The sequence below is a fragment of the Dipodomys ordii genome, unplaced genomic scaffold (assembly GCF_000151885.1).
Source record: "Dipodomys ordii isolate 6190 unplaced genomic scaffold, Dord_2.0 Scaffold36, whole genome shotgun sequence".
NCBI lineage: Eukaryota > Metazoa > Chordata > Mammalia > Rodentia > Heteromyidae > Dipodomys > Dipodomys ordii.
In genome coordinates this window covers 1867209-1886628 of record NW_012267252.1, presented here as the reverse complement: position 1 = coordinate 1886628, position 19420 = coordinate 1867209, and the positions used below count along the sequence as shown (strand labels likewise).

The following is a 19420-nucleotide window of genomic DNA, read 5'->3' as shown; positions in this document are numbered from 1 at the left end:
AGGGGAGGAGAGGAGGGAAGGACCAGAAGAAGAGGAGGAGGGAGGGAGGGGAGGAGGGAAGGACCAGAAGAAGAGGAGGAGGGAGGGGAGGGAGGGAGGGGGAGGTCAGGGAGAAGGAAAGCGAGAGAAGGAAGAAGAGGAACCGCCGGGGAGGCGCGTCTCTGCGCCCCTCCCCGCTCACGCACGCGCGCACGCACACTGGCACGCACGCACACTTCGGCTCTTACCTGACTGTCGCTCCCCGGGGCTGCGAGCCCTGGAAGGGCGCGAACTGTGCCCTGTGTGCCAGGTACCTAGCAGAGAATGTCTTCCATTGTTTCCTGGGTAGCTACACGGCTCTGGATCAGCCCGTCTGCAGCTTAATCCTCTTCACTCCGGGTGACCGGGTTAATCTCCCTTAAAACACACATCAGATGGCTTTTGCATTAGTGCTAGATAACACCTGTTTACTGAGCTCCACAGCAGCCAGGCACCCGGCTGAGCTCGGTGACTAAGCTCTCGGTAGACATCATCTTATCCCGTCCACCTCCCACGGCCCGTTTGCTTACTTAGTTATCATTTCACTGGTGAGGAATTGAGACATGGCAAGAAATACCTTTGATGGTACATCAAATAAGCCAGCCACTGGGAGCTGGGATTTAAACTTCATGCATCATCTGACCTACCCAACCATACCCACCAGCGCCTCTAACCACTTTGGTCTGCTTGCACTGGTCTCCTCAGCCCTCCTGTTCCCGCTCAGGTGCCTCAACCCTGGCCAGCCAAACCCCTTACCCCCCAAGGCCCTGGCCCTCCTGCCTCTGGCCATTGCTTGGAATGCTCTTCCCCCACCCTTGTTTAGGTCCAAATCCAATCCACTCTCCTCAGAGAGAATCAGATGTCTTCCAGACTTCCCTGCTTGAGGCAACTTCCCTCTCAACAGCCAGAGTTTTATCAACATCTCTTCCAGTTAGTATCTCCTTTCAGAAAGACTGGCACCAGGGCTGGGAAGGTGGCTCAGTGGTAGAGCGCTTGCCTTGCATGCATGAGGCCCTGGGTTTGATTCCTCAGCATCACATAAGCAAAAAGAAAAAAGCCGGAAGTGGCGCTGTAGCTCAAGTGGAAGAGCGCTAGCCTTGAGCTGAAGAGCTGAGGGACAGCGCCCAGGCCCAGAGTTCAGGCCCCACGACCGGACCAAAAAAAAAAGAAAGACCGGGACCAGCTCCTTCAGCCAGCACTGGGCTGAGCTGGAAATTCCAACTCTCCCCATTTCCTGCTCTGTCCAAGGGGCCCTGTAATCCTGGCCCTCACTGACCTTTTACCCCTGGTCCTAGAGACAAGATCCATTGAAAAATTCTCTTTCACCCCCTCTCGCCCTCTCTAATCAAGGAGACTGGCGAACCTGTCCACCTCTCCTTCCTCACCGAACTCACCTCTTACCACACTGCAGCCCTGAGCTTCCTGACTGCTCACCTGTGAATCCGTCCTTCCCCACACCTTAGCCTCCATGATATCACCATCTACTTGTCCTTCCACTTCAAGCTTTTCTTAGAACTTTTATCCTATCCTCCAAATGCTGTCTGTGTGCCACCCTCCGTCCTTTGCTCCCTGAGAATCTCATTTGCTCCCCTGGCTCCTGTTCACTAATTGTTCCCATATCTGTGTCTCCAGCAGCCAGGGCAGCAGCTGGCACATAATAGGCATTCTGCAAAAGAAGACTGCAAGGTGTTAACCTTGGAGGATAGTATGTGGATCTCTGTGTTATTTCTTATAAATTGTTACTTCAAAATAAATGCTTATAAGCTGGGCACTGGTGGTTCACACCTGTAAGCCTAGCTACTCAAGAATCTGAGATGTGAGGGTCACAGTTCAAAGCCAGCCCAGGCAGAAAAGTCCATGAGACTCTTATCTCCAATAAAACTACTCAGAAAAAGCCAGAACTGGCACTGTGGCTCAAGTGGTAGAGCATTAACCTTGAGCACCAAGAGGCTCAGGAACAGAGCCCTCACCCTGAGTTCAAGCCCCAGGACCAGCAAAAAAATAAAAAAGCTTATAATATGTAGGATTTTTTTTTGGGGGGGGGTAGGTAGCTCCTGGCTTAAGTCAATCCCAATGTGAGTAGGGTAGGAGGGCTTTCCTCAGATGAGTTTCCTGGATTTTCTTTTCTTTTTTATTTTTTTTTGGGGGGGCAGTCATGGGGTTTGACCTCTGGGCCTAGGCACTGTCCCTCAGCTCTTCAGCTCAAGGCAAGCACTCTACCACCTGAGCTACAATGCCACTTCTGGTTTTCTGAGTGGTTTATTAGAGATAAGAGTCTCACATACTTTCCTGCCCCAGCTGGCTTTGAACCCTGATCCTCAGATCTCAGTCTCCTGAGTTGCTAGGATTACAGGCATGAGCCATCAGCACCCAACTAGTCTCCTGGATTTTCTTTTTTTTTTTTTTTGTGGGGGGGGGTCCGGTCATGGGGCCTGAACTCTGGGCCTGAGCGCTGTCCCTCAGCTCTTCAGCTCAAGGCTAGCACTCTACCACTTGAGCCACAGCGCCACTTCAGGCTTTTTTCTTTTTGCTTATGTGGTGCTGAGGAATCAAACCCAGGGCCTCAGGCATGCGTGGCAAGCGCTCTACCACTGAGCCACCTTCCCAGCCCCTAGATATGTATTTCTTTCTGGATGTCTTCCTTTCTTCTGAAAGGCAGAATCCACAGTTCCATCTAAGACCCAATACAATTACCATTGCTTCAAAATGATAGCTGTGAAACAGCTAAGGTAAGCAAGGTTCAGTTCTACCCTCCATGGACTCTTAGTTGAATAGAAGATACTAATTTGACTCTGCCATACTACAAATTAATGAGTCATGTGGGGAAAAAATGTGCAGAGAAGAGTTTAATCTAAGGGTAGGATGGGGAAAGCTTTGTAGACAATGTTCTTTGTGAGCTGCGAAGTTCCTTTGCTTCATTAGAAGAAAAAAAAATGACTCCAATGTCCTAACAACCTAAAATACACCATCAATAATCTCCCCTTCCTCTAGATGAGTCTGGACCACCAGCCTCAAGCTAGTTGTATCCAGTGGTAGAGTTGGTTTCCTACTCTTAACAATTACATGATTAGGAGATATTATTCCAGAATTCTTGGACATTATTTGGAAGGAATCATGGAGGATATAGAAGATCGGAAAGGGTCAGCAGTCATGTTCAACATCAAGGTTTCCCCTAGTTATTAGAGACGATCTCAGTGGGCTCAACTTTTGAGGTTTAACTCTGGTTTTTGTTTTTGGATTTGGGTTTTTTGGTTGGTTGGTTTTGTTCTGGGGTGGTGTTGTTGTTGTTGTCATGCTGGGGATGGAACCTGGGATTTCCTACATTTTAGGCAAACACTCTATCATTGAGCTATACCTCTAGCTCTAGCTAAATCATTTGATCACGAACCTTATCAGTTTTAGAATAATTTAATTTTAGCACTTTATTTCCCACTTCAGCATTTGAATCAGGTAGATAGAAATGGCCAGTCAAGGGGCTGGGAATGTGGCTTAGTGGTAGAGTGCTTGCCTTGTATGCATGAGGCCCTGGGTTCGATTCCTCGGCATCCCATAACCAGAAAAAGCCGGAAGTGGCACTGTGGCTCAAGTGGTAGAGCACTAGTGTTGAGCTGAAGAGCTGAGGGACAGCACCCAGGCCCAAAGTTCATGCCCCACGACTGGCAAAAAAGAAAAAAAGAAAAGAAGTGGCCAGTCGAGGATATCTTCACTTGATATTTTTCAGAGGTCAGTGCATCTATAAGCAAGTTTGTCTTGGCCCACATAATGAAGGCATAATACTTAATAGACCTCATGCAGAGCATAGGAGGCTCACGCCTATAATCCTAACTACACAGGAGGCTGAGATCTGAGGATCACAGTTCGAACCCAGTCCTAACAGGAAAGTCCAAGAGACTCTTATCTCCAATTAATCCCATAAAAAGCCAGAAGTGAAGCTGTGGCTTAAGTGGTAGAGCGCCAGCCTTGTAGTCTTGAGCATAAAAGCTCAGCATCCAGACCTAGAATTCAAGCCCCAGGACCGACTGGCAAAACAAAAACAAAAACAGCCTGGCACCAGTGGCTCACACCTGTAATCCTAGCTTCTCAGAAGGCTGAGATCTGAGGATCACAATTCAAAGCTAGCCCCAGCAGGAAAGGTCTGAGAGACTCTTATCTCCAATAAAAATCCACCAGAAAACCGGAAGTGGCACTGTAACTCAAGTGGTTAGAGCACTCACCTTGAGCTGAAGAGCTGAGGGACAGTTCCCAGGCCAGAGTTCAAGCCCCACAACCGGAATAAAGAACAACAACAACAATAACAACAACAACAACAAAACACCTTACTATGGCCCTTTGAAGAATACCAGCCCGAAATAATTGGGTAGAAGAACATAACAAGTAATTGGTAGAACATGAGTAAGGAAGAGAGGGAAATGGCTAAGCCAACCTTCTACCACCAGATGGCGCCATCATCCACTCTTCTGTAGAGTCCTGGGACTCAAGGCGTCTGAATTTGGAAGTTCCTGCTCACCATTCCTCCACCCATCCATGAATATTTTGCCACTTCCACAATAAGCCCTGTCTTTTCATGGGTTTTTTTGTTTGTTTGTTTTGTCGGTCGTGGGGCCTGAACTCTGGGCCTGGGCGCTGTCCCTCAGCTCTTCAGCTCAAGGCTAGCACTCTACCATTTGAGCCACAGCGCCACTTCAGGCTTTTTTCTGCTTACGTGATGCTGAGGAATCGAACCCAGGGCCTCATGCATGCAAGGCAAGTGCTCTACCACAGAGCCACCTTCCCAGCCCTCTTTTCATGCTTTTATTGCATGAAAATGTATTTCTTACTTAAAAAAAAAAAGCATGCATTATCTCACCCTGCTCTCAAATTTTGAAAGGTTTGAGTTAAGAAGAATGGGCTCAAGCTGGGAAGGTGGCTCAGTGGTAGAGCGCTTGCCTTGCATGCGTGAGGCCCTGGGTTCGATTCCTCAGCACCACATAAGCAAAAAAAAAAAAGCCGGAAGTGGTGCTGTGGCTCAAGTGGTAGAGCGCTAGCCTTGAGCTGAAGAGCTGAGGGACAGCGCCCAGGCCCAGAGTTCAGGCCCCACCACCGGACCCAAAAAAAAAAAAAGGGCTCAAGAGCTTTAGTGAGACTACCGGCAGATGTTGGCTTAGGGCTGCATGCTCTGAAGGCTGGATGGGTCTGGAGTGTTGGACCTTGTGAGTTGGCCACATGGATGACAAGTTGCTACTGGCACAAGCACGCTATCAAAATGTAACTGGGGCAGAAGAATTGAGAAATACAGGAAATTCCATGCTGGGAGTGAAACTGGCCCACCCCAAGAACCCTGAGCCCTGAAGTTCCAGTTCCCTTAACTGAGGCCCACAGCTAAATATCTCTCCCTATGCATATTTCCTGGCTTGCTGTATCTTTTCTATGAGTTGGGACACTGCTGTGAGGAAGGTAGATACTGTTTGAGAATTTCTCTCCAGCATTGGTCAAAACTGTAAGTAAGTCAGCACTGGTGACTCATACCTGTGATCCTAGCTACTCAGGAGGCTGAGATCTGAGGATCACGATTCAAAGCCAGCCCAGGTAGGAAAGTCCCTGAGACTCTTATCTCCAATTAACCACCGGCAAACCAGAAGTGGCACTGTGACTCAAAGTGGTACAGTGCTAGTCTTCAACACAGGGACAGCACCCAGGCCCTGAGTTAAAACCCCATGACAGACCAAAACATAAAACAAAAACCTGGGCTGGGAATGTGACTTAGTGGTAGAGTGCTTAACTAGCATGCATGAAGCCCTGGGTTCTATTTCTCAGTACCACATACACAGAAAAAGCCAGAAGTTATGATGTGGCTAAAAGTGGTAGAGCACTAGCCTTAAGTGAAAGAGCTCAGGGACAGTACCCAGTCCCTGAATTCAAGCCCCATGACTGACAAAAAAAAAGATGTTGTATCACAGGTGAACCTGAAGGACATTATAATAAGTGAGCCAATCATAAAAGGACAAATATTGCTTGATTCCATTCATATGAGGAATCTAACATAGTTGACTTCACAGAGGAAGTAGAACAGAGGGAGGAGGAAAGGAGACTTATTATTTATTTGGGTTTTTTTGTTGTTGTTTCTTTTTGCTTTATGTGGTGCTGAGGAATTGAACCCAGGGCTTCATGCATGCAAGGCAAGAACTCTACCACTGAACCACCTTCCCTGCCCCAAGACTTATTGTTTAATGGATCCATTTTACTTTGCAAGCCAAGTAATGGTGGGATCATGGCCCCCAAATGAGAATGGGCGCAGTACCTTTGAACTGTGCACTTACAAATGAGTAAGACATTAAGTTTTAGGTTGTACAATCACCACAATTTAAATTGATTTATTTGTTTGTTTTATTTTGTCAATACAGGGTTGTTTTTTTGTTGTTGTTGTTTTGTAAGTCATGGTGCTTGAACTCTAGGCCTGGGCGCTGTCCCTCAACTCTTCAGCTCAAGGCGAGTGTTCTACCACATGAGCCACAGCACCACTTCTGGTTTTCTGGTGGTTCATTGGAGATAAGTGTCTCAGAACCTTTCCTGCCTGGGATGCCTTTGAATCACGATCCTCAGATCTCGGCCTCCTGAGTAGCTAGAATTACAGGTGTGAGCCACGGGTGCCCAGCTCAATACAGGGCTTGAACTCAAAGCCTCATACTTCCTCAGCTAGTACTCTATCATTTGAGCTATGCTTTCAGCTTGGCTTTTTTATTGTTATTTTGTTTCTTTTTTGTTGTTATTATTTTATTATCTTTAGCAATAAAAAGGAGTTTCAGTTCAACAATTCAGATGATGAGTTCAACACATCAAGATCATTGTCACCTTCCATCGTTCCTCCCACCTCTCAACCCACTCATCCCTTTAAGTTACCTGGTACCATTTTCACATGTATACATTGAATAATAACTGTTTTCGTCATCCCTTCCTCTCTCCATTCATTGTTAGTTTTTTTGAAGATGGAGTCTAGCAGACTTCTGTGCCCAGTCTAGCTTCTAACCTCAGTCCACCAGGTCTCAACTTCCTGAGTAGCTAGGCTCCAGGCATGAGCCACCACACTCAGCTAAAATTTCTTAAATGCATAAATGATGGATAAAGAAAATATAGTCTATACCTTCAAAGATATATTATTGATCCTAAAAAGAAATAAAGCCCCGCCAGGAACTAATGGCTCACACCTGTGATCTTAGCTATTCCAAAGGCTGAGATCTAAGGATCATGGTTGGATCCTGGTTCACAGCCAGCCCAGGCAGGAAAGTTTGTAAGACTTATTTCCAATTACCCACAAAAAGCCAGAAGTAGAGCTGTGGCTCAGTGGTAAGTGATAACCTTGAGCACAAAAGCTCAGGAACAACACCTGAGCCCTGAGTTCAAGAGACAGAAATAGCAAAAAAAAAAAAAAAAGAAAGAAAGAAAAGAGAAGAGAAAAGAAAGAAAAAGAAAGAAAGAAAGAAAGAAAAGAAAGAAAGCCCTGATACATGCCACATTATAAACAAACTTTAAAAGCACTATTCTCTTGAAGGGAAAAGCCAAGCAGGACAAACCCACTACTGACATGCACTCCACTGTTGGGACACATGCGTGTGCGTGCGCGCGCGCGCGCACACACACACACACACACACAAAGTGAAAAGCCAGCCATAAATGGCCACATCTTGTATGTGACTATTCACATTCAAGTGTGAAATTTTTCACATGTATATGAAAATGCAAAACAGGCAAATCCATGGAGACAAAGCGGATTCGTGGTTGGCAGAGACTGGGAGGATGGGAATGAGGGTACAGTGGTCCCTTCAGGAATGACACAGTTCTTCTGGAACGGAAACTGACAATGGCTGCACAACCTTGTGAATAGTTCAAAAGACAATTTCAATGAACTACACACTTGGACATGGTCATTGTTAGATGAAATTCAGTGTCACATGGTTTATGTATCAATTTTTAAAGCAAAGGAATCAGTGAAAGATATATCTGGTGTGTATCTTTAGATTCTTTTTATTATTTGGATTTTCTGTAATATTTAAGGTTCATATTTGACCAGTGTATATTTTTGGATTCCCAGTTTGCTTCTGTTGCCCTTGAATAGAGTTCAATAAATACATCTTTATGTTCTTGTACCTGGGAAAGAAGTACTCATGAGTAATGAGTTTTCCAGCTGTGAGACAGTGAGTTGTTGGACAAATACAGCAAGGAAATGAATGTCTGCAGTTACATTCTTACTCAGCTGCTCTTGGCAGCCATGAAAACAACCATTCATCAAACACTGGCCCACACAAAAAAAACATCCCACAGTGCAAAGCAATAAAGCCTTGTGCCTCCCATGAAAGACACAGTTAACTGTCCACCGAAAGACCTGTCACCCTCCACACCTCCTGGCCCCCAATACACCATGTACACAGTGGTGGACTTCATTTCCCATCCTAGGTCAAGTCATGTGACTCACCAGGAAGTAAGTGGAAGTGTTGGGTGTTGCTGACAAACACAATTAAAACTCAGGGGCATGCTCCGGCCTCTCTTCCTCTGTCTGCCAGCCCAATGGAGAAGGGATGATGGAGTCACAAGGTGACAGGAGTTTGAGTCTCTAAATGGACTGATTGGAAAGTTGTCTACCATCCAGGACCACCCACAGAGGGCAGTTATGGAAGGGAACAATAGATGTGCATGGGAATAACCAATCCATTTTTATTACATCAAGCTACTGAAATGTTAGGGTATATTTGTTACAGCAGTTAGACACCAGCATTCATTCACTTAAGGCAAGCACTCTACCACTTTGAGCTACAGCTCTACTTCTGGTCTTCTGGTGGCTAATTGGAGCTAAGAGTCTCACAAACTTAACTGCCTGGGCTGGCTTTGAATTATTATCCAAAGAGCTCAGCCTCCGGAATTGCTAGGATTACAGGTGTGAGCCACTGGTGCCCAGCCCCTCTTCCTCCTTTTTTAAGTGAACATGATAGTAAATTTTATTAGGAAAGGAATACACTCTCAGTAGACTGAAATAGGATCATCTCTACAACGAGAATAACTTTTTAATATAGAATCTCACTGTGGCATCCCCACCATCTTCCTGTGAAGACAGAGAGTTCAAGGCCAGTCTGGATGACAGAGTTAGACTGTGTCTCAAAAAGACAAAAAATTTTGGGGGGACAGTGGCTCCTTCCTATCATTCTAGCTACTCAGGAGGCTGAGATCTGAGAGGACTGAGGCTCAAAGCCAGCTCAGGCAGAAAAATTCTCGAAACTTTATCTCCAATTAGGCAACAAAAAGCCACAAGTGTTGCTGTGGCTTAAGTGGTACAGCACTAGCTTTGAGTGAAAAAGCTGAGTCAGTACCTGGGCCTTGAATTCAAGCCCAGTATGCATGTACATGCGCATGTGCACGCATGCACACACACACACACACACACACAGAGACAAAAACAAAAATCTAAGCAACTACTTCACCACTCTAAGACTCATCTACAAAATGCAGTTATTATCTACATTCTTTACCTGTTGATTAGAGGATGAGATGACATAATATATGTAAAAGAATTGTAATCTGTGAATGCAAAAGTACAGAGACACTAAACCTTATTACTATTAATGCCATTATCAAGAATAATGTCACTATCATCTCACAATCACTACAAAATGACTCCATCATCTTGGTCTTCTGATGCCCTGTTCTAGAACAATAGCTAAAGGTGCCGCAAGATAAGAAAGGAAGCCAGGTGTTGGTGGCTCACGCCTGTAATCCTAACTACTCAGGAGGCTGAGGTCTGAGGATTGAGGTTCGAAGCCAGCCTGGGCAGGAAAGTCCTTGAGTCTCTTATCTCCAGTTAATCATAGAAAGAGCTGGAAATGGTGCTGTAGCTCAGGTGGTAGAGTGCTAGCCTTGAGCAAAAAGGAGCTCAGAGACAGCCCCCAAACCCAGAATTCAAGCTCCAGGACCGGCAAAAAAAGAAAAAAGAGAGGAGACAGATGTAGGATTACAGGGTGTCATTTATTGGGGACTTACTGAGCAGAGACCAGTAAGTTCCCACAATTTGTGTCAGGAAGTTGGGTATATTTACAGATTAGAACAAAAGTGATGTCATCCTGGCTGGAATGCATCTAGTTTATATTAAGATAATATCAAAGATTCAGGCACATCCCTGAAGCCAGGATCTGATTGCCAGCTTTCATGTGTGACACTAAAGTTTTATCTAGTTTTGGTTTTCAGGAAAACTAGGTTTGCTCAGGGGCAATCCTGGCAGTGACCGCTCATGATGGCTGCTGTCAGGTCAAGCTGAATCTGCACTCATCCTATGCTAAGGTCTCTGAAGCAGTTCATGCCTTTAACTTGGACATAACAAACTCAGCAACTCACTAGCTCCTAGGGCTGGCTGGAAGGAGATAGGGACAAGCTGATCTATAAAGCAAAGTTTACTAAAGAAGGAAAGCCGTGTTGTGAAATGCTCATGTGTACACCAGCTAGGGAATCCAAGTGACAGGGAAATAGCTCCTTTACCTGGCTAGGACACAATTGAGGGAGACCTAGCAAACACAGTGAAGGGTGTTTGTGAGCCTTCCACTGAAATCAGAGCAGCTCACCCTTGCAGACAGATTGGAACCCCAGAATGGATGTGTCCTCTTTCCTGGCTAAAAGAAAGGCTGAAGGGGTCGCTGCTGGAGCACAGTGGCAGAGTGGGAGCACTGCAAAAGTGAAGAGAAAGCAGGGCAAACAAGGACCTGGACCACAAGAAAGCAAGTAGACACCATGAGAAAGGAAGGCATCTATCTATGGCTGGTGAGAGACTGTCATTTCCAGGGAGAGAAGAGAGCTATGGTAGAGGTGTGTAGAAGAGAATTCACATTCACATTTGTGGTCACGATGACTATGAAGCTGGTGGCTTTCTACTCAGCATTTCACTCACATATCTTAAGAAATCCTCCCCCAAGATGTCATATTGCTGGGGGAAAACTATTGCTAGACACACTGCATCGTGGACAGCATCTCATTATACCCTTTTCCCAGTGACAGAGGCACTGATCTCATAGCCATGGACTGAGTGATCTCTGACACCAAAAGTTTTTGTCAATTGCCTAAGACCAGACACTAAGAAGAGATGAGGCTCGCCTTTAACAACATCACAGGCTGAGCACACCTGCAGATCTCAGCCAGTCATGCTGGCTGCCTGGGAGTCACAAAAGGAGACAGATTGGAGTATGGCTGAGGTGAGTCAGAATCCTAAAAGGATCAGGCCAGGTCTTCAGACCTATGGCCTAGGTCATGGGAGATGGATGGGAACCATCTAACTTCATCCTCAGCTGATGTAATTCAGAGTTGTAATTGTGTAACTTGCTTTTCAGTCTTTCCTTCCTGCCTTGGCTCAAGATGTAAATGTTTCAGAATGCAGACTAGCTTTGGATGGAGAGAAAAACTGTCTACTGAAATCTTGAAACAGCATGAAGTGGCAGCACAGAGTTCGTTGCTGGCAGTGAGGAACCCAGCTAGTCAGTTTACTCCTATCAGCCTGTTTCCGTGACATTTCATACTTGAATAGAACTGAGAAGTGGTATAAACCATCTGTCATGTTCTTGGCTCAGAGGAGGCACTCCAGAAAGCCAGTTCTTCCTCTTTCCTGCTGGACTCAGAACTGCTTTACAACTAGGGACCAGAGCGCCCCTTTAGGACTCTTGGAGAACACAGCAAGGAGGCCAGGCCTCCCACCAGAGAGGCTTGCTTGCAGGTATGAAGCCTCTGGCAGGGGAAGAAATAGCACAACTTTGGTACCCACGAGATCCCAAATAATCACCTAGTTTGAAAGAAATGGAGTCACCTGGGCATAATGGCATATGCCCATAATCGCAGCACTCAGGAGGCTGAGGCATGAGGATCACCAGTTTGAGGGCCAACATGGGCTACTGGTGAGATATTGTCTTTTAAAAAAATGGTATCATAGAATAGAGAGGGCAAGGAAATGGCACTGTGGCTTAAGTGATAAAGGGCTCCCTTGGGCTGAAGAGCTCAGAGACAGTGATCAGGCCCAGAGTTCAAGCCCCACAACTGACAAACACACAAAAAACAAAAAGGCAAGAGGGCTTCTAGTAGAAGCCAGACTTAGCCAGGCACTGGTGACTTACACCTATAATCCTAGCTACTTAGGAGGCTGAGATCTGAGGATCACAGTTCAAAGCCACCCCAGGCAGGAAAGTCTGTGAGACTCTTCTCTCCAATGAATCACAAGGAAAAAATACAAAAACAAAAAGCAGAGCTGTAGCTCAAGTGGTAGACTAGCCTCAAGCTGAAAAAGCTCAGGGACAACACCCAGGCCCAGAGCTCAAGCCAAAGACAGAAAGAAGAAAGAAGTCACCACCAGACTGGAACTTTTTCCGTAGGCAGAAGTTGGTGGGTGAGTCTCTCAGACAAGTGTTCCTCTTGGCTTTGGCCACCTTCCCCCACTCCCAGTACACCTTGCCCCACAGAGTCCAGACAGTCTCGAGCCCCTTTCTCATGTTTCAACTGCCCCTGTTAGGTCCAATTCCTGGGATTCTCCTTCCTAAGGCTAACTATGGGATGGGATATGGCTGTCCAGGGCTCTCTCCCCTCTTTGCCACCCTTGGCAGTGTAAGGTCCGCTCCTGGATGGCTAGCAGACTCCACCCTCCTCGCAGCAAAGTCTCCACCCAGTACCTGCATTACCTAGGCAACTGGGACACCTGGAAGAGGTCACATCTGCATCCGCTGAGGTCACATCTGAATTTGATGTGGCCACACCTTTCCCCGCCCATACCCTACATAAGGCCTGCATCCGCTGAGGTCACATCTGAATTTGATGTGGCCACACCTTTCCCCGCCCATACCCTACATAAGGCCTAGCCCAGGCCCAGACGCGCTCTTGCTCTTGCTCTTGCTCTTGCTCTTGCTCTTGCTCTTGCTCTTGCTCTTGCTCTTGCTCTTGCTCTTGCTCTTGCTCTTGCTCTTGCTCTTGCTCTTGCTCTTGCTCTTGCTCTTCTAGCTCTCTCTGCTCTCTCTGCTCTCTCTGCTCTCTCTGCTCTAGCTCTTTCCTCTCTCTTTCCTCTCTTTCCCAGCCACGTGGAGTGCCAACCTTGCCTGGTCCCAGCAGGTCTACTGAATAAACCTACCCCTTACCTGAATACCACGTGACTGAATACCATGTGAGTGCTACTGTTCTTACCCCTCTTTCTGCTCTTTTCTAGCTCTTTCCTCTCTTTCCCAGCTCTCTCTCATTCCCAGGCCTTTCCCAGCCACGTGGAGTGCCACCCTTGCCTGGTCCCAGCAGGTCTACTGAATAAACCTACCCCTTACCTGAATAGCCACGTGCGTGCTGGTGCAGTTCTTACTCAGCTCTACCTCTTTTTAAAAACCTAACAGGCAGGATAGGGGTAGAAAGGACACAGACCTGAGCGAACTATTTCACCATTTAAGCTTCATGTCCTCATTACTACAAGAGGACGAATTCCCCTTCTGTGTGTTTAGGGGCAGGGGTGCTGTGCTGTGCTGTGCATGCCAGTCCGTGCTAGTCCTAGGCTTGAACTCAAGACCTGGGCACTAGTTCTGAGATTTTTTATGTTTTTTTTTTATTTTTTTTTGCTGAAAGCTAGAGCACAACCATTTCAGCTCGACTTCTGGCTTTTTGGTGGTTAATTGGAGATAAGAGTCTCAGGGACTTGGGCTGGGAAGGTGGCTCAGTGGTAGAGCACTTGCCTTGCATGCATGAGGCCCTGGGTTCGATTCCTCAGCACCAAATAAGCAAAAAAAAAAAAAAGCCGGAAGTGGCGCTGTAGCTCAAGTGGTAGAGCGCTCGCCTTGAGCTGAAGAGCTGAGGGACAGTGCCCAGGCCCAGAGTTCAAGCCCCACGGCCGACCAAAAAAAAAAAAAGAAAAGAAAACATCTGCCTTTTAGTACTTGTCCTGCCACTAGCCAGCTATGTGATAGACTAGGCCCTTTCCTTTTCTGATACTCTGTTGGAGTAGGGGATGGCTATACCAACCTCTAAGAAGATCAATTAATGAGACAGTTAACAACAACAACAAACTCATTTTCTGGGCTGGCAAGGTGGCTCAGTGGTAGAGTGCTTGTCTCACATACTATGAGGCCCTGGGTTCCATTCCTCAGCACCACCTAAGCAGAAAAAGCCGGAAGTGGTGCTGTGACTCAAGTGGTAGAGTGCTAGCCTTGAGCTGAAGAGCTAAGGGACAGCACCTAGGCCCAGAGTTCAAGCCCCATGACCAGCAAAAAACAGAAAACAAAACACATTTTCTTTCTTTCTGTAGGTATTGGGACTAGAACTCAGGATCTTGTACTTGCTAAGCAGGCATTCTACTACTTCTGCCATACCCCAACCCCTTTTTTTTTCTCAGGTAGGGTCTAGTGCTTTTCCCAGCTGGCCTTGAACACGGATCCTTCTACTTCCAACTCCCTTATAGCTTGGATCTGGCTTGGACCACATCTGGCTTAATAAAAGCACATTTTCAATGGCAAAATATTGCATCAAGCTAAGTAAAGCTGAGCAGGGCTTCCCTGCCTTTGCATAACGCTGTGCCATTTTTTACTTTGTGAGAGATATCTAAAGAGGAGAGAGAAGAGGGGACTAAAGGAGGGAACTCAGCAGCCAATGGCCTTTCCCTTCACCCTGGAAATGCTAAACCAAAACACAAAGAGGAAGAGGGACGTGGGCACATGTTGGGCGGGGGAGGGGGGGTCCTTCGGAAGAGTGGGTAACATGCACAGAAACGTAACTGTTCCCAGTGAGTTTGAGCTCTTCCAGGAGGATCTCATTCCCCAGCTGCAGATACCAGACCCAGGGCCTAGGAAGAAGCCAGCCTGGAAGTCTCTCCTCTGCCCCATGCCCATCCATTCCAGGGCATCTCAGTCCAGTCCAGCAGCCAACAGCTGGCTGGGTCAACAATCTGTAGGCAATCTGGGCCACAGAATAGGCACAGGAGGACAAACACAAGAGCCGGGGCTCCACCGACTCTGTGTCTAATCACTATAAGGCATTTGACAAGTTGTCACAGTGCACTGGAATGTTTTTTCCTCTCTGTATGATGATGGGGTTGGACTAGAACAGAACCCTGCTGGCACCACAGTAACCCCCATTTCTGGTAACAGGCAATGGAGTTTCCAAACAGAGGCCTATTGAAAGCCATTCCCTGCAACCTCAGCCAGGAATACCGAACTTTTCCCTCTGGTTCCGGCCCTCAGGCAACCCTGTCCCCTGCTCCTAACCACAGTGGAAATCTGTGAACTCATTTTCCTTCCCTCCCTGAAGCAAAGGGAAGGCAGGGAGGTGGAGAGGAGCCAGCCGCAGGGCAGCATGGGAGGAGGACATGAAGGAGGGCTGGAAGACTCAGCACAGAGGGCTGCTACAGAGGACCAGGATAAAAGACACAAACACCAAGATCAAACAAACCAAGCTTTATTCAGAAAAGCATACTGGTAACCACCACTAAACTACTAGATGAGGCATACCCACCCCTCTCCCTCATCTCCTCACTCCTCCTGTACCAACTCTCTCTTGGCCTTCAGAGACACTGAAAAAAATCACCTTCTAGGTCCACAAGTGGCTCCCAGACTTTGTGACTGGAAGCTACTAAGGTAGTCTTAAGATGGCCAGACTCCTGGTGTCAGGCCTACAAGACAAGCCCCAGTATCCAAGTGCTCTGAACCTGATAGGTGGTCAGACCCTTGGCACAGGCCCTGGAGGGTAAGGGAGGTGTGATGGCAGTTTTATCTGTCCTTCTCACATCTGGCAGAACCAAAAGCCTGCCAAACTGCTGGAAGCCAATCAGGAAGGCACTTCTGGAAGAGCCAGTGAGCTCTGGAATGCTACAGGTACATCTTTGTAGATAAGGCACTGGGAAGATCAAGATGCATGCTCCTGAGTAAAGCTGCCTGGACACAGACAGACCATCAGGGTCAGGGACCAAGAAAGAGACCTGAGCTGAGGATATAGTTCAGATGGTGATCTTTAAAAAAAAAAGAAAAGAAAAAAAGGAGAAGGAGAAGAAGAAGAAGAGGAGGAGGAAGAGGAGGAGGAGGTGGAGGAGGAGGAGGAGGAGGAGGAAACAATGACCACGACTATAACAAAAAGGAAAAGGAATAAAAGCTGGAACTAAAACGCATTATTTAGGAAATAGGGCACAGATCTCAGGTCCAGGTGTCCAGAATCTTTTGTCCAAATCATAAGAGAATCAGGAAGGCAGAGTCAGTCTTCCTTGGCACCACTCTTCTGTTGGATGATGTGGGCAGGAGGCTGTGGATGGAAGATCTCCTCTCTTCCACCTGTCCCTCTGAAGTGAAGATTCCAAAACCTGCTGTTAGGCTCGAGCCAGAAAGGTGTTGCCAGCCAGGGTGGCAGGTCCCAGGACAGAGCGGCTTGATAGGCTCTGGGAATCTTACCACCTCAGCAACATGGAAACCTACAACAGAAAGAAAGTCCTGGACTGACAAGCTACCCAGATTTCCTAGCAAAGCCCACTCCAGGGCTGGCTGGCACTGTCTCTCATTGGAAATAAGAGCCAGTCAACTCTCCCTGGAGCAGGGCTGTGAGGCCCAGCCTACACCTATGGGAAAAAATGTTCTGGGATTTCCCAGAGAGAGAGAAAAAAACATGAAAAACATTTTTAGTGAGTAGAATTTCAGTTCTGCAAGATGAAAATAGTTCTGGAAATTGCTGGTGTGCCAGTGGCTCATGCCTGTTATTCTAGCTATTCAGTAAGCTAAGATCCAGAGGATTATTGTTCCAGGTTATCCTAGGCAGAAAAGTTCACTAGATTTCATCTCCAAAATAACCAGTCAAAAAGCAAGGCTAGGGCTGGGAAGGTGGCTCAGGGGTAGAGTGCTTGCCTTGTATGCATGAGGCCCTGGGTTCCATTCCTCAGCACCACATAAGCAGAAAAAACCAGAAGGGGCATTGTGGCTCAAGTGGTAGAGCGCTAGCCTTGAGCTGAAGGACAGCGCCCAGGCCCAGAGTTCAGCCCCCATAACCCCCCCAAAAAAAAGGCAAGGCTAGAGATGTGGCTCAAGTGACAGAGTGCCAGCCTAGCAAGCACAAGGCCCTGAGTCCCCCCCCAAAAAAGCAAAGTGCTCATAGGGAGTGGGGTATGGTCAACTGGTAGGGAATTGAGAGCATGGTCAGCACACCTGAAGCCTTGGGTCCCATCCCCATGTAGTCTCTTATATTCTGGTTTCTAATACAGAGAAGGCTCTTCTTCAAAGCACGGACCTTCAAAGGATTTAGCAAAAAGGTTGAGTTTTCACAACTCTGATTACTGTCACCCCTCCAACTTTCTCTGAATGAAAACCCTTTCATTTTAGGGAAAGGAAGCGATGTGCTTTTTTTGGGGGGGGGTCTTTTCTTTTTTGGTACTGGGAATCAAAACCAAAAGACATTGCACTTGCTAGGTAAGTGCTTTGCCGCTGAGCTACATCCTGGCCCTTGTGCTATGCTTTTTGTTCAAAATCTTATCACTCCTTCCAGAAAACCAAGGAATGTCTTACCTTAGAGATGAAGCCAGCTGTTCACCTGACTCCAGAGACTTCTCTTCCCTTTGGTGGGCACTGCCCAGGCTGCCAACTGATCACTCAATGCCAGGGTGTCAAACAGCTGACTGTTACTACGTAGGTAACTTGGGTTCCATTTTCTTCAACAATATAAGGGAATGTTCAAGTTCACTCGTTCCCAGGTCTCTGGCCAGTGAGGAACCAGCTAGTTCCTTCCTTTCTGGGGAATGTCATCAGTTAAGAGAACTTCCTTGGGTCAGAAGAGCTTCCCAGATGTTCAGTAGGTTGGACTGTGGGCTGACATCTGAAGGTAGGTAACACTAGCCCAGGCCTAGATGTAGTTCCTGCAGCCAACTCAACCTCTGTGCTTGGGCTTCTTGGACTATAGGCATCCTGAGTCCTTGCTATGCTAAGGAATATCAGTCTCCAAAAAAGGAGAGAGTGTGCCACTGTCAAGTGCAGCTGGCTTCTGAACCCTCTTGCTGCTGGCTCCTCAGCCAAGTTTCCTGGACCAACAGTGCTGAAGAGCACAGACACCCGATTATCTTAGACTGGCTGTTCCCCAAAACAGGCTCTGGGTAACCATCTGTATAAAGACAAAGCTGGGGTGGGCCTCACCCCAACATTCGTGTTGATGGCGTGGAATCCCTAATGCACAGATTTGGAGGGGTGAGGTGGAGCGGAGGCTGGTGAATGAGATCTAAACAGACCACCTGTGCCATTTGGGGGCCAGGAAACTTGTGTGTTTGGGCTTGGCCTGCATGAACAAAGCCGGAGGAGGCAGAGGCAAGCGAAGACCCCGCAGGCCTTCCTCATCCATCCCCCAACTCGGAAGACTGGCCCCACCCCCAAGTCACCAAAGCACCCAAGGATGGGCAAGGAGGGCCCGCAAGATGTCTGCACAATGCCCAAATAAAACCCAACTTGGCAGAACTCATGGCGCGTGCCGGGGCCAGCGCAGGCCTGTCCCCAGCCCCACCCGTGGCTGCCAGCCGGCCATTTGCAGCACCTGAAGCTAGGCCCGGGACCAGGGGCTGGGGAAAGGAGTGGCCTTCCGAAGGCCGGAGGAGACGGAAGCAGGGGGCAGGGGGCGGGGGTGCAGCTCTAAGACTGTTTCCAATTTGTGAGCTTCTCCGGAGATGTATCTCCGCGGCTGCGTCTGTCCACGTCTCGCTCTCAGTAGGGAAGGAGGAAAGGAGTTGCAAGGCTTCTCCTGGAGCTGCCAGGGGGGGAAGCGGAGATTGGGGAGGTGTCTGGACCCGCCGCGGGCGCTCTGAGGGTGCACGGAGACGGCCGGCGGAGCTGACATCCCGCTGGAAGTGCACGTCGGGGGTCCTGGATGCGGGCGGCAGTGGAAATGCAAGGCAGCGGGGAGGGTGCCGGGGCGCGAGGGGGGGGGCGGCGACGGCGGGAAGAAGTCCGAGGGTTCCCCCGCGCCGATCGGAGCCTCGGGCGGCCTCACACTACCTCCTGCTTGCCCTGGTAGCGACGGCAGCAGCCGTAGAGCGCAGAGAGCAGGTAGAGGCCGAGGCACAGGCCGCCGCAGACGGAGGCCGCCAGGAAGGCATGGTAGGCGCAAGGCAGTGGGTAATTCTTGAGGTTGCAATAGCTGTGGCGCTGGGTCTGGTCGATCATGACGCCCGTGGCGGCCCCGTAGAGGGCGGCCGCCAGCAGGTCGTGTGCCACGTTGACGACGAGCCAGCGCGAGCCCAGCACAGGCACCAGCTCGTACTTGCCCAGCAACGTGAGGAAGTAGAGGCCCAGGGTGAGCAGCCAGAAGAGCACCGACACGAAGAGCGCGAAGTGCACGGGGCCCTGGTACTTGCTGGTGGCGATGGTGACCCAGAAGGCGGCTCCGGCCAGCAGCTGCAGCAGCCGCAGCACGCCCAGCGGGCCGCGCAGGAAGG

At 48.3% G+C, this 19420-nt stretch overlaps 1 protein-coding gene across 1 annotated transcript; it reads right to left on the bottom strand.

Moving 5' to 3' along the window:
- Positions 1 to 18946: 18946 nt before the first annotated feature.
- On the bottom strand, positions 18947 to 19418 carry Marveld1 (MARVEL domain containing 1; the record flags this gene model as incomplete). Its single annotated transcript, XM_013017578.1, has 1 exon — positions 18947 to 19418. A coding segment is annotated over one exon (447 nt), but the record flags the coding sequence as incomplete, so codon positions are not given.
- Positions 19419 to 19420: the final 2 nt, after the last annotated feature.